We start from the raw sequence: 13,413 nt of genomic DNA on the forward strand, positions 1-13,413 counted from the left end.
TTTTTTTTTTTTTTTTTTTTTTTTGAGACGGAGTTTCATTCTTGTTGCCCAGGCTGGAGTGCAATGGCGCGATCTCGGCTCACCGCAACCACTGCCTCCTGGGTTCAGGCAATTCTCCTGCCTCAGCCTCCTGAGTAGCTGGGATTACAGGTATGCGCCACCATGCCCAGTTGAATTTTTGTATTTTTAGTAGAGACGGGGTTTCACTATGTTGACCAGGATGGTCTCGATCTCTTGACCTCATGATCCACCCGCCTTGGCCTCCCAAAGTGCTGGGATTACAGGCGTGAGCCACCGCGCCCGGCCTATTCATGTTGTTTTTAACACATCCCTTCAACAGAGCCCTTTTTTTTCAACAGGGTCTCAGTCTATCACTTAGGTTGGAGTGTGTGGTTCAATCATGGCTCACTGCAGCCTTGAACTTCTGGGCCCTAGTGATCCTCTGAGTTAGCCTCCCAAGTCGCTGGGACTACGGGCATGCACCACCGCACCTGACTACTTTTTTTATTTTTATTTTTGTAGAGGAAGGATCTCGCTATGTTGCCCAGGCTGGTTTCAAACTCCTGGCCTCAAGTGATCCTCCTGCCTTGGGTTCCTGAAGTGCCGGGAAGCTCACAGGTGTGAGCCACCATGCCTGGCCCACAGTGTGTTATTTAGTACTGGCCCAAGGAAGCCTTAGTAGGGTCAATTCAAACACGTTCTTATAGATTTCATGACCAGCTCTGTGTCTGTCAGCTTAAGAAGTAACCTACTGGGCTGAGTGCTTCTATCCCATCCCCAGTTTACCAGCATGAAGAGCTGGTATGGGGAAAACTCAGAGGACAGGGCATGCTTCCATGCAGTCACCTGATGTGCCATATCAGACACCTTGGGCACTGGCTTAAAATGTAATAAAAAACACAGTCAAATCCCCAATGTCTGCTATAGTAGAGGGAGGGGTCCACAAAGAAGGCAAAACACAGTACTAGACTAATATCTGGCCTTTCAACATATTACAAGTTAAAATGTCATCATGTAATTACCACTAAAAAAATAAACAAGACAGAACTCTGTGTCTGAGTTAATGCTGCTTCCTTGATGATGTCTTTTGGCCATAATGAATACAGAACAGGATTCAATACTAAGCATCTATTGCTTTTGTTCTGGTGAGATGGCTTCCCTCCCTAAGACAAATAAATGGATGAATAATAAAAGGGCTTAATGTTGCCACAGGGGAGGGGAAGTTGAGTTTGCGCAGTCTGTGTTAAAATAGCAACAACTTTCTTGTGCTACATTCTCTTCCTCCATTCCAAATACTCTGTCCTCCACATCCAGAAAAACCCAGGGTCGGGAGAGACTCCAAGCCCTGAGGGGTAAACAACTCCTATACAGCCCTCTTTCCCTTACCTGGTTCACAGACTTCCTGCACTTGCTGATTCACTGAGAAGACAAGCTGAATTCATCCTGCTCTCCTTTCTACTTCTTGTAAACTGGAGATCTGATAGAAAATTTTTATAAAAAAAGCTTGCCTGGTGGCTCATGCCTGTAATCCCAGCACTTTGGGAAACTGAGGCAGGCAAATCACTTGAGGTCAGGAGTTTGAGACCAGACTGGCCAACCTGATGAAACCCTGTCTCTACTAAAAATACAAAAAAATTAGCCAGGTGTGGTGCTGCACGCCTGTAATCCTAGCTACCTGGGAGGCTGAGGTGGGAAGATTTGTTTGAACCTGAGAGGCGGAGGTTGCAGTGAGCTGAGATCACACTACTGAACTCCAGCTGGGGCGACAGAGAGAGACTCCGTCTCAAAATAAAAAAAGAAAGAAAATTGTTATAACAAGAATGTCTTGTCATATTCAAGAGCCTCGATTCTAGCTCTTCAGAGACATCATGCTATTTGACCTGTGGATGACTATTTTACAAATTTGTCTTCTACATTCTGTCTACTTTAGTAGAATATGACTTTTTGTCATTTGAGCACAGTGTGTTCAGCAGGCAGGAGAGGCCAGGGAGGTGGAAGGAGAGATAGAAGGTGGCAGATGGGAGTATGTTGGGAATGGCACCAAATCAGGAGATAAGAGAAGCAGGCCCAAGACTGAAAGCTAATTCACTGATCAGAATGTCAGTATTGTGCACCCTAGATTTTTACCTGGATCATCATTGTTGGTGCAGTTACACCCAGATGAAGTTATTTGGCCATAGTAATAAAATGCAGAGTACATTTTTAGTGGTTACTCATTTTTATACACTAAATAGAAAACTTTAAAAAAATGTTATTACCTGGTTTGTTCTTGCTGCAGTGTGTTGGGATCAGGTATAAAAAATCTTACTCGAAAATGCAGGGTACAGGGGAAACCTCCTACAACATTTTTCAAAAAAAAATTAAATTTTCTCTTTGACAAAGTCAATGTATGTAAGTTGCTTCTCTTCCATAAGTGATGCATTTTTCACTCAACCATAGCTTTTTTCCATTAGAAACGGGCTAATTTCAAATATGGAGTGCGTAAGTTAGTTGATTGTTTCAGAACTCTCCAAGTCTTCAAAAAGTAAAATATTTATGCAACAACAGCACAGACTGAGTTATCATCGACTTCCTATCACACGGTTATCTTAGGGCTGTTTAAACATTGCACTCTGTTATCTGTATTAGAAATTTTAAAAATCCTTAAATTGGCGTATTACGCAAAGTTTACAAAGAAATAATAGGCTGTGTTTGTGCAGCCATTCATACGGTTCAAGCATTTTCATGTACAGCCCTGCATTTGAACACCACCATGACTATGAATGAGCTAGGCTGCTACTGGTAGCCCCTTTTACAGATAAGCCGATGGCTTAGAGAGGTGACTTGCCTTAGGTCACACGGCTGGTGACAAAACCAGAATTAGAGTCCCGAGATCTTTGATTCTGCTATACCACATTTCAAAATCATTTTTAAACTAGAAAATATCTCATGCTTTTAATGCAAAGTGTATTAAATTAATATACTAGTAAATCACACAATGAACACACTCGAATATGGTTTTACGCATCAACATCCAGAGTCAATTCGCTTGTGTGGATAAAATTAGTCCATTTCTTCTGATAGATACGGCAATAGGAGAAGATCAGATTGTGTTGCTAAGATCCCAAGATCTTCATGTCAATTTCACCATTATTGCTCAGTAAATATCTGCCGGCCCTATCTAGGCACTGAGCACTTTCTTGCTCTCTGCAACTCAAGACCTTCTCACTGGCCTGCTGCATCTCCTCCTCTACCTTAGTTCATCCTGGGCTCCACCCTCCCTGCTCTTTAGTGCTTTCTTTCTTCATCTGTAGCGTGTGCTCCAAGAATCTCTATAGGGTTGTGTCCCTGAGTACACCTGTACATGTCTCTAGGTACCGGTGGGTGGCGCTATGACTGTCTGCACATCAGGGGAGAGCAACGTCCTCCAGCTGCCTTGAGATGCTTGTTCACTTCCCCTCCCCCTCTTTTAAACTTGTGATGTCTGTGCTGCAGGCACAGCCTCTTTATCTTTCTGGCTGTCCTCTATCGTGCTTACTACTATCACAGAATGTCATCCCTTTGGGCTCCTTGAGGGCAGAGTCCAAATCTGATCTGGACTAGATTCCCAGAGCTTAGCCCAGCACCTTGCCACAGTCAGAGCTCAGGACATGTTCAGTGAAAGCATGAGTTAATGAGAAAATGAATTAAACACCTATTCATGCCTTGTGTGGACTCATTCCTGGGGACTTGGTTGGGACAGGTATTTGTCTGCAAGTGGCTCTGTGGCTTCCACGGGTATTTCTGAATGCAGAGGACGCGGCTTATGGGAGAGAACTTTGAGAACCTGGCTCCCTGTGGGGGCAGCAGTGAGATGGGAGCAAAGGCTACTGTATCTACTCCTTCCTGCCTGGGTGCTGAGGCAGGGGTGTGTGTGTGTGTGTTGGGGGGGCATCCTGTGTATGCACATCTGTGTGCACAAATCTACCTGCCCTTCTCCATTCTGCCATGCACTGGCCACTTTTTATGTGTTGGGCACCTTGGGGATGCAGAGGTAAATAGAACAAGGGTCCTAACCTCAAGAAACTGGGAGTTCTGACAGGAAACTAAAGGCAAACAACAGAGATGAGGATGAGAGCGTTCAGGGCCCCAACACAGACGATGGTAAATCTAAGGGAATGTCGAGGGAGCCACGGTTTCTAGGAGAGGAAATGAGATCTGAGCAGCCTTGAAGAAAGGCAGGATTTTGAGAGAGGGAAGTGGGAGGGAAAAGCATTTCCAGCAGATGGAACAGACTGAGGGGAGGCACCAGGAGGCCCTGCAGATCAGCCAGGTTTGTCTGGGACACGAGTGGCATAAAGGGAAAAAATGCTGGCAACATTGGAACATCAGGTTGAGGGCAGATCAGGGCGGAGGGTGGGCTACGGTGTGGCCTGATTGGCCACCCAGCTGGGAGTTGGCTGCAGCACTGGGATCCACGCCTGAGAGATAAGTAGCAGCTGGGAGGACTGAACCTTTTATATTTGTGACACTACCTACCTATGGCACCTATCTGTTGTTTCCAGTGAATGCAACTAAGCTGTTGGAAAGTATGAGGCGTTTGTATTTGTCTATCTTTCTGTCTCTCTCTTCCACCCTGGCTCTCACGCTGGGCTAAGAAAGGCCATCCTCCTTCCTTTTCCTTCCTTGTATAAAGAAATGTGAGCTCCCTTGCTCTGAGCTGGCTACTCTCACCTCTCCCTTTCTTGCCTGCAGCTAGGGAGGATCCTAGAGCGTTGATCTGGAAGCATCTCTGCTGACTCAGAAGTCAGACAGGGAGAAGATGGCTCACTCATGACTCCTGGATGCCCAGAACTCCAGGTCCTAGATGCTATAGGCACTGATGATCGGAGGAGAGAAACAGGCTGTGATAACTAACGCCTAATGTTCAGTTGAAGTGAAAAGATCACACCAACCTTTTAACTGCTTCCTGATGGGTTTGCTTGACTCCAGCCATCTCTGTTGGACAAGAAGACATAAAATGTAAAAGCAAACCGTGCAGGAGTTCAGCACATTTAAGAAAAATGGTACTTACAGGAGAGTCCATGGAGTCGTCATCATGCTGTAAACCAAAATATTCCTTCTCAGTCACATCCAGGTGGTTGTACGCCATATCCAGAAGAACCTGACCAGTGTCTTGTTTCTAGAACAAAAGAAATTATCAAGTGGGAAAAGTCTTAAAATAAATTAATTGGTGGTAAAAACAATTTTACTGTAGGCAAAAAAGAGTTAAAATATTCAGAAATGCCATGCACATACACTTCCCACCACAAGAAAAGCTTTAATAAATTTTAAGAAGCCACACAGCACATATGGGAGGTGGGGCTAAGAAAAACGACACCAACACAATTTAAGACAATATGAGCTTAATTGTCTCAGATTTCTTCCTTCCTCCTTAGCTGCAATTCCTAAGTGGTAATGTCTAAATTGGAAAACTCAGCTCTCATAATCACAGTAAATTCCCTGTGGCCTCCCGTGGATTATCCACAGTGAAATGCTAACCCCAGGGCAGTTTCTGTTGAGTCCTCAGGACACATCTGTGGTTCCTACTCCTAGAGAAACCACCAAAGTATATGTCCAGGAACGGAAAACTCTCACCTAACCACATAAAGGAAGACAGCTAAAAATACTCAAATGCCATTCAAAATGCCCTCAGAGTGATTTGGCCTGTGCCACCCGGTGGGCTTATCTCCCTCCCTGCTTCCCCTTCGAGCCATCTGAAGTGAGAAGCTGGGGGGCACGTTCAACTACACGTCTCTCCAGAGCAGGACTCGATCGCCTTCCCTGCTCCATGCTTATGGGGCTGGCATGCTGCCGGAATGGGGACAGGGCTGTAAGAAGCTCCCTTCTCCTGCCCCGGCTGTGGAGGGAGTGACTGTAACAGACTGTCAAAGGCCATCAAGGGCTGTGAAACAGTTGAGGCACAGTGGACGCCCAAGGGGACCACACAAACAGTCATCTCAACCTGGAGCCTAGAGAAAGCAACCCCCAATCTGGGTTTGGGAGGAGGACAGGTCCAAGCATCAGCCCTCCCCTCCATGTGCACAAGCTAAAAAGAGGCCTTTGGATCAGATGGCCCGGCACAAAGGCCTATCAGTTGTGCACTGATGGCAAACAGCATGGAGAGTTTGGAAAACTGCAAATTCTACTTTAACAGGCAGACTTCGCAGGAATCCTTTGAACCAAACTATTTAACTAAAAGGACAATATGAGTCAGAAATAGACCATGTATAGAATAGGCCAAGGCAGCTCCTTTTTTTGAGTGCCTGAAGCAAATAATGTACCTGAAAATAGGTCACAGTGACCAGCACTGGAAGAATTAGATAACCGTCAGGCCCCTTTTGCAGAGACTTCTTTGGGGCAGCCTCAGATTATCTGGTCTGAAGGGTGGGAACATGAGACACGCCTGTTTCCTGAACATGCTCCCTTTCCTGCCCAAGAGCGCTTGGACCTCCTGCTCCTTCTAGCCAGGGCACCGTCCATCACAAGAGAATAACAACAGGTGGGGAAAGAATGACCCAGTCCACACATTGCACATTACCAGACACGCCATATGTCAAAGAGCTAAGCTGCTCCCCTTGTTGGAATGATTTATATATGATTTTATATTACATTTAGTGTATATTAACTACAATTTACTGAACATCTACAAAGGAGCCAGACATTATGCTGAGGCACTTTTTATATATGATCTCTAATCTCTGCAACAATTTGCAAAGTGTAGTAGTCATCACCATCTCCCATGCCAATGAGGAACGGCACTGAGAGGCTCCGTGCCTTGCACCATCAGCCAAGGGACAGTCTGACTGCCTGACTCAGGTCTGTTTGATGCCAAAGCCTCTCTGTTCCTACTACCTCTCCTCCTCTGGAGTGCATAATTCATACATACAGGTGTCTGTTCTGCATAATTCACCTGATTAAGAGAAATTGAAACATAACAGAAAAAATGAACATATAAAAAATTAAAAAATACAATAAAAAATTGAAATATTTAAAAAACCACATTTATAATAAGAACAATCCTTCTGGCCTGGCCCTGCCCCCAAGAGGTGATCTTGGCCGTGCCAGGTCACCTCCAGGGCTCACTCCTTCGGCTAAGAATGACTGACATCCAAGTCAGCTTCCCTGACACCAGGTCCCAAGATAGGCAGGGCTAACGAGTCTGAATGAGACTGTGTAGAAAATTCCTACACATAGAAAGATATAAAGTGAGGTACATTCCAAATCGCAACTAGGCCCTCCAACTTCTCAAGTTCCTCGTGACTCAGCTTTGAACCAGGCTGCTGGAAGCTTGGGGTGGCAGCCACGTGATAAGAACAATGATGTGTATCACTAAGAATTTCTGGGTGCTCACTATTCACCAGGCTGTACTCTAAGACTTTCATTTTTTTCAGAGACAGGGTCTTGCTCCATTGCCCAGGCTGGAGTGCAGTGGTAAATCATAGCTCACTGTAACCTCAAACTCAAGGGATCCTCCTGCTGTGGCCTCCCAAAGTGCTGAGTTTACAGGCGTTAACCACAGCACCCAGCCTGTTCTAAGGCTTGAGATGATGCTCACTCAGGGTAGGTACTTGCCTTCTCCCCTTTTCACAGAGCTGATCACTCCTCCCTCTGCTGGGATTCTCAGACCTTCGCTCTTGGCTTCCTCCTGCCTCCCTGGCCAGTCCTTCTCAGACTTCTTTAGTGCCTGCTCCTCACCTCTCCTACCCTTAGGCACTGTTCACAGCTTCTATCTACTTGCTTCTCAGGGGATCTCCTCCAGTTTCAGCTTGAAATACCATCTTTATCCTGGTGATATCCATACTGGTATCCCCAGCCTGGACCTGTCCCCTGACCTCCTGACTCTTCTGTCTTGCACCATTCCTACACTGCTACATAGATGAATAACACGCCTCTCCACCGCCACATGCCCACAGCAGAACTGATGACTTCTGCCCTCAGACCTGCTCTTCCCACAGTCTTCCCCATCTCAAAAAACTGCAACTCTATCTTGCTGCATTGCTCAGGTCAAAAACCTGGGAGTCACCCTGAGGCCTCCTGTTCTTTCCCATTCCAGATCCCATCTATCAGCAAACCCTATTGGCTCCACCTTCAAAGTACTTGTGTGTTCAGTTTCCTCTTAGCCAGCCCCACACAGCCACCATGTCCACTGGTCATCATTTCTGCCCTGGACTGCCATGTCAGTTTTTCAGCTCCTCCCTCCTATAGTTGACTGTGGACAGAGCCCCAGTGCTTTCCACCTCATGTAGAAAAAAAAAAGCCAGGCCCTCAGAATGATCTCCAAGGCTCCATACAATCCTCCACCCATTATCTCTGCCCTCATCTCCTGCTACACTATCCCCTGGCTCATTCCACTCCAGGCTCCACTGAGTTCTGCAAACACAGGGAGCGGGCTCTAGCCTCAGGGCCTTTGCACTGCTGTTCCTTCTCCCTGGGATGTGCTTCCGCCAGTCGACCACACGGTTCTTTCATCTCATCAGTGGGGCCTTCTCAGGTCACTTCTATACAATGGTGACCTCGCCCTGCCCTGCAACTCTCTCCCTCTTGTTCTACTTTATTTTTCTGCAAAGCGCTTAGTACCGCCTGACTCAGCACATATTTTTTTATGGCCCGTCTTTCCCACTAAGATGTTGGCTTCAAAAAGGCAGGGATTTTGCTCTGTTTTGTGCACTGTTGCCATTTTTTTGTACCTAGAACAAAGCTTGGTTCACAGTAAGTGCTCAATAAACATGTGCTGAATGAATATATAGTGACATAGTCACAAACATTCATGATCTTTTCAGGAAGAGGAAATACTGTTTAAGAACAATTCCAAGACAGACAAACACACATTTTAACAAGCCAGACATACACTAAACTATTAGTGTACAGCACCTGGAAGAGATATTTGTGACCTTCACGGAACTTGTGTTATCACAAAATTCTATGAAAGATTATGTTAAAAAGGAAATCATATATAAGACAAGGTTCTGTAGAACCAAAGTAGTTTCTTGTTAAGGGAAATATTTACAACCTTGCCAAGAGACCCCTAAATCAGTGGTTCTCCAACTCCAGGGCACATCGACCACGGCACATGGAGACAACTCGGGTAGAAATTACAATGCAGATTCTCAGGTCCCACCCCCCAGCGAGCAAGTTTCAAAATACCCAGGCAGGAGAAGGGATTGACATCTATAACACACATTGTAGGAGCTTCTGACAGACTTTAAGAATCGTTCACCAAGGCCGAGCAATCCAAAGTGGAGACAAGGAACTAATTAAAAATATTTTTAATTAAAATGGAAGCAGTCCTTAGTAGTTCATAAAAAAATTAAAATGCCTCCATTTTAATTAAAAAATAAGATAAAAAACTTAAGCCAGGTGTGGTGGCTCATGCCTGCAATCCCAGCACTTCAGGAGGGTGAAGTGGGAGGATTGCCTGAGCTTAGGAGTTTGAGACCAGCCTGGACAAGTTAGTGAGAACTTGTTTCTACAAAAAATAAAAAAAAATTAGATAGGTGTAGTGGCACGTGCCTGTAGTCCCAGCTGCTTGGGAGGCTGAAGTGGGAGGATTGCTTGAGCCCAGGTCAAATCTGCAGTGAGCCGGATCACACCACTGCACTTCAGCTTGGGTGACAGAGAAAGACCTTGTTTCAGGGGAAAAAAAAAAAATAGTTCTTCAGGTATATTTCAAGTGTTCAATTGCCACATGTGGCTGGGGGGCTCCCTATGGGTTAGTGCAGATACAGAACATTTCCAGAATCGCAGAATAGTCTTTTGGACAGTCCTCCTGAGAGGATGTTTATCTCTAAACTGGCTTCTGAAGAAACAGGTCACAGGTCTATGTTGTAGCCCTCCGAGTTAGACTTTGGAGACACCTCACTAGACAACTGAATTTCCTTGCTGGAGTTTTCACTTCTTACAACATTTCCCACCTACAAAAAACTGATGCCCTGACACTGGGGAAGAGTTGGAGGCCTGGGTGATCGTGGAAGTGGGTGGAAGAGTGGGGTGGAGGGCTGAGAAACATCTATCTCTACTGCCCATTTCTATTATCTGCCAGGCGAGGGGCCCACACTCCTATGACCCTGGTCATCCACCGAGTCTTCTGCACTGACAGGGAGACACCTGCAGCCAAGGAGATACAGCAGCCATTGTGCTAAGACTCCATGCAAACTGCCTTGTTTTCCTGCTGGCATCAAGGGCCATGATCGCCTGGGACTGGCAGTGTGCAAACTTGCAGGGGTTGTGCAGAAGACCCAGGGACCAGTTTTTGTTACCTTTTACATTCTTGTGGCCTTTTACTGTTCCCTCATCCCCTGTCCTCTCTTCTGATGCCTTTCCTTGCACACTGACCTTTCCAGGCTGGGGCAGACCCCTTTAGGACTGGCCAGAGGATGGGAGAGACAGGCAAAGGTCATGGGCCCAGGTGATGACTGGGCTGGGTGGGCACCATAGGCAGCCACGGTCTTATGGCTGGCCTGTGAGACTGGAGGCCAGCCATAGCACTGGCTCTTCCATGGGCTTTAAGTGGGTTGAACCAGGACCTCCCCAAGCCCTGCCATCTGTGAGGCTGGTGGTCTCACAACCCACATACTCACACATTTAATGAGCACCTGCTCTGTGCCCAGCCTTGTGCCAAGTACAAGGGAAACAACACACTTTCTATTCTTTCCTGCTTTCAAGGAGCTCACAGTTTCATGGGCAACATATACCCTAATCACTACTTAAAAAATGCAACCTGACATGGGCTCTAATGAAGCATATATGTGTGTGTGTGTGTGTGTGTGTGTGTGTGTGTGTATATGTATGTGTGTGTGTGTGTGTGTGTGTGTATCACCATGATGTGCAGATGCTGGTGCTTCCATGGAGTCCTCATCCACTTCCTGAACCAGTCTCCTTCAGAAGGTGGGTGAGGACTTCACAGAAGCACCAACATCTGAGCATCAAACAATTTACATCACACAGAGGAAGGGGAAAGACCCTCAGGGTAGAGGTGAAATGGGGGCAAAATTTTTAAGTATTTCCAGCGCAACCTCAACATACAAGATCTCAAGTTTTCATTTTAAAACATTTTTTCTACATTTTGTAAGCCAAGAAATGAAAACTGTTAGAAGCATTAATTCAGGAAAAATTTAAAAAGTAGAGAACTTACAGTAACTTTAAAGGTCTGTACCAAGCCATCTAAAAAACGGATGCTGCAGATGACTTCGGATCGAGTTTTCTCTTTGGGTAACTCTGAGGTGCGTATGTTATTAATTCTTCCACCCAACGCACGTAACCGGGAGGTCATAACTATCGTTGAATAACCTGTAACATAAGATATACCTGTTAGTACTTTGATATGAGAATCACCAGTTACTTGTGAATGCAGATACCTGTCAGATTTGATCCTCTCGATACCGTCTGAGGGACTCACAGATAATGAGAACGACATAGCAGATCATGTTTCCAATGGAATTTTGACTTCTAAGATGCTCTAAGCAAAATGTATTGCTAAATTATACGTTCATAGTATTACATGGCTTATTTGCGTGTCTTATTACCTCCCTGGTCTGAGGTAATATTTATATTTCCCTGGCCCTCCCTGGTCTAATGTAAAAGTGATATTTCTGATTTATATTTCCCAGGCTTTTAAATTTTTATTTATGTTTCACAATTTTACGTATGTATGTGTTTTACCTCTAAGGTTTTACGAGCTATACCCGGTATAAATATGATTTCAAACATGAAAAGATTTATTGATAAACTGGCATTAAAATTAAAGGACCTCTATTCATTGAAAGACACCATTTAAGGCAGCAAAAAGGCAACCGACAAAGTGGAAGGAGATACTGGCAATATATACGTCTACAAAGAATACATGAAGTGCTCCTGCTAACCTAGTGAGAATAACAGAAAACTCCGCAGAAAACAGGAAGAAAACAATAACAGGTACTCAACCACATTAGCTGTCAAAGAAATACAAATGAAACCCACAAAGCAACAGTACCACATGCCCACCAGAGAACCCCTATGACTCAAGACTGGCAAAACCACAGAGGGTGTGCAGCAGCCAGAACTCTCACATGCTGCTGGTGAGAACATAACTGCTGTACTATGGAAAACTGCTGAATGGTATCTATGAAAGCTGAACATATGCATTTATTGTGCTATAACAATTTCAGTCATGGGCACACTCCCAGCAGAAAAATGCATATTCACTCACTAAAAGACATGGACCAGAATCTTGTGGGAGCTAAACTTTGAGCACATATGGACACCAAGGAGGGAATAATAGCCAGCAGGGCCTACATGAGGGTGAAGTGTGGGAGGAGGGTGAGGATCGAAAAACTACCTATCAGTACTATACCTATGACCCAGTTGACAAAATAATCTGTACGCCAAATCCCCGTGACAGGCAATTTACCTATATAAAAAACCTGTGCATGTACTCAGAACTTAAAAAATTTGTTTTTAAAGTCATGACAATTCAAAGATTTGGTCCACAATATGTATCTAATAATAATTTATAACAATAACAAAAAAGAAACTTCATAATAGTCCTAAACTGGAAAAGACCCCATCTATCAAATGTAGAATGGATAAATTGTGGTCCAGTCATACCATACGATACTATACAGCAGAAGAAAGAAATGAACTACCATTACATGTAAAACATGAATCAGTTGCTTTAAATTGAGGAAAAGACATGAGACACAATAGATTATCTGCTGCATGATTCCATTTATATAAAGTTTACAAACAGGCAAAACTAATCAATGCTGATGGAAGAAAGGATAATGGTTACCTTTGTGTGTAGTGAGGGGAAGGATTTTCTGGAATGCCTTTAATATTCCATTTCTTGATGTGGGTGCTAATGACACTGGTGTAGACACTTTGTGAAAATTTACCAAGCTCTACATTTATGATTTGTATACTTTTCCGTATGTATGTTTTAATCACAACTTTACTATTTTTTTTTTTTTTAAAAAAGAGTATAATATTTATGAAGAGGGAATTAGAGGGCATTCAAAATCTGACCATGGTATTAGGGAACAGTAAGGAAACTGGTTTGACTGGTGAATTCAATGGTGGAGAGGCAGGCGAAAAGACTGGAAAGGTGTGCAACTGAGGACATGACAATATCATGTAGGTGGGAGGATCTAGGCCTCTACAAAGAATACATGAAGCAGCGGGGTGCAGGGACTCACATCTGTAATCCCAGCATTTTAGGAGGCCGAAGCGGGTGGATCACCTGAGGTCCGGAGTTTGAGACTAGCCTGGCCAACATGATGAAACCCCGTCTCTACTAAAAATACAAAATTAGCCAGACATGATGGCACACGCCTATAATCCCAACACTCTGGGAGGCTGAGGTGGACACATCACCTGTGGTCAGGAATTCGAGACCAGCCTGGTCAACATGGTGAAATCCCATCTTTACTAAACATAGAA

At 44.7% G+C, this 13,413-nt stretch overlaps 1 protein-coding gene across 7 annotated transcripts in view; it reads right to left on the reverse strand.

Annotated features, from left to right (window-relative positions):
- PTPN3 (protein tyrosine phosphatase non-receptor type 3) overlaps positions 1 to 13,413 on the reverse strand; it is a 163,823-nt gene that overhangs the window by 75,704 nt on the left and 74,706 nt on the right. For 5 of the 7 annotated variants that reach the window (XM_032240311.1, XM_032240308.1, XM_032240312.1 and 2 more), the window contains exons 2-5: positions 11,132 to 11,286; positions 5,033 to 5,140; positions 4,914 to 4,956; positions 2,259 to 2,337 (exon numbers count right to left, since the gene is read on the reverse strand). In XM_032240311.1, coding sequence (XP_032096202.1) covers positions 2,259 to 2,337; positions 4,914 to 4,956; positions 5,033 to 5,140; positions 11,132 to 11,286 — 385 coding nt within the window. The remainder of the gene's footprint in view (positions 1 to 2,258; positions 2,338 to 4,913; positions 4,957 to 5,032; positions 5,141 to 11,131; positions 11,287 to 13,413) is intronic. The other 2 variants (XM_032240313.1, XM_032240314.1) reach the window with 2 other exon arrangements.

Source organism: Sapajus apella, unplaced genomic scaffold (genome assembly GCF_009761245.1).
Source record: "Sapajus apella isolate SASKATOON/1434 unplaced genomic scaffold, GSC_monkey_1.0 scaffold46, whole genome shotgun sequence".
Classification (NCBI taxonomy): domain Eukaryota; kingdom Metazoa; phylum Chordata; class Mammalia; order Primates; family Cebidae; genus Sapajus; species Sapajus apella.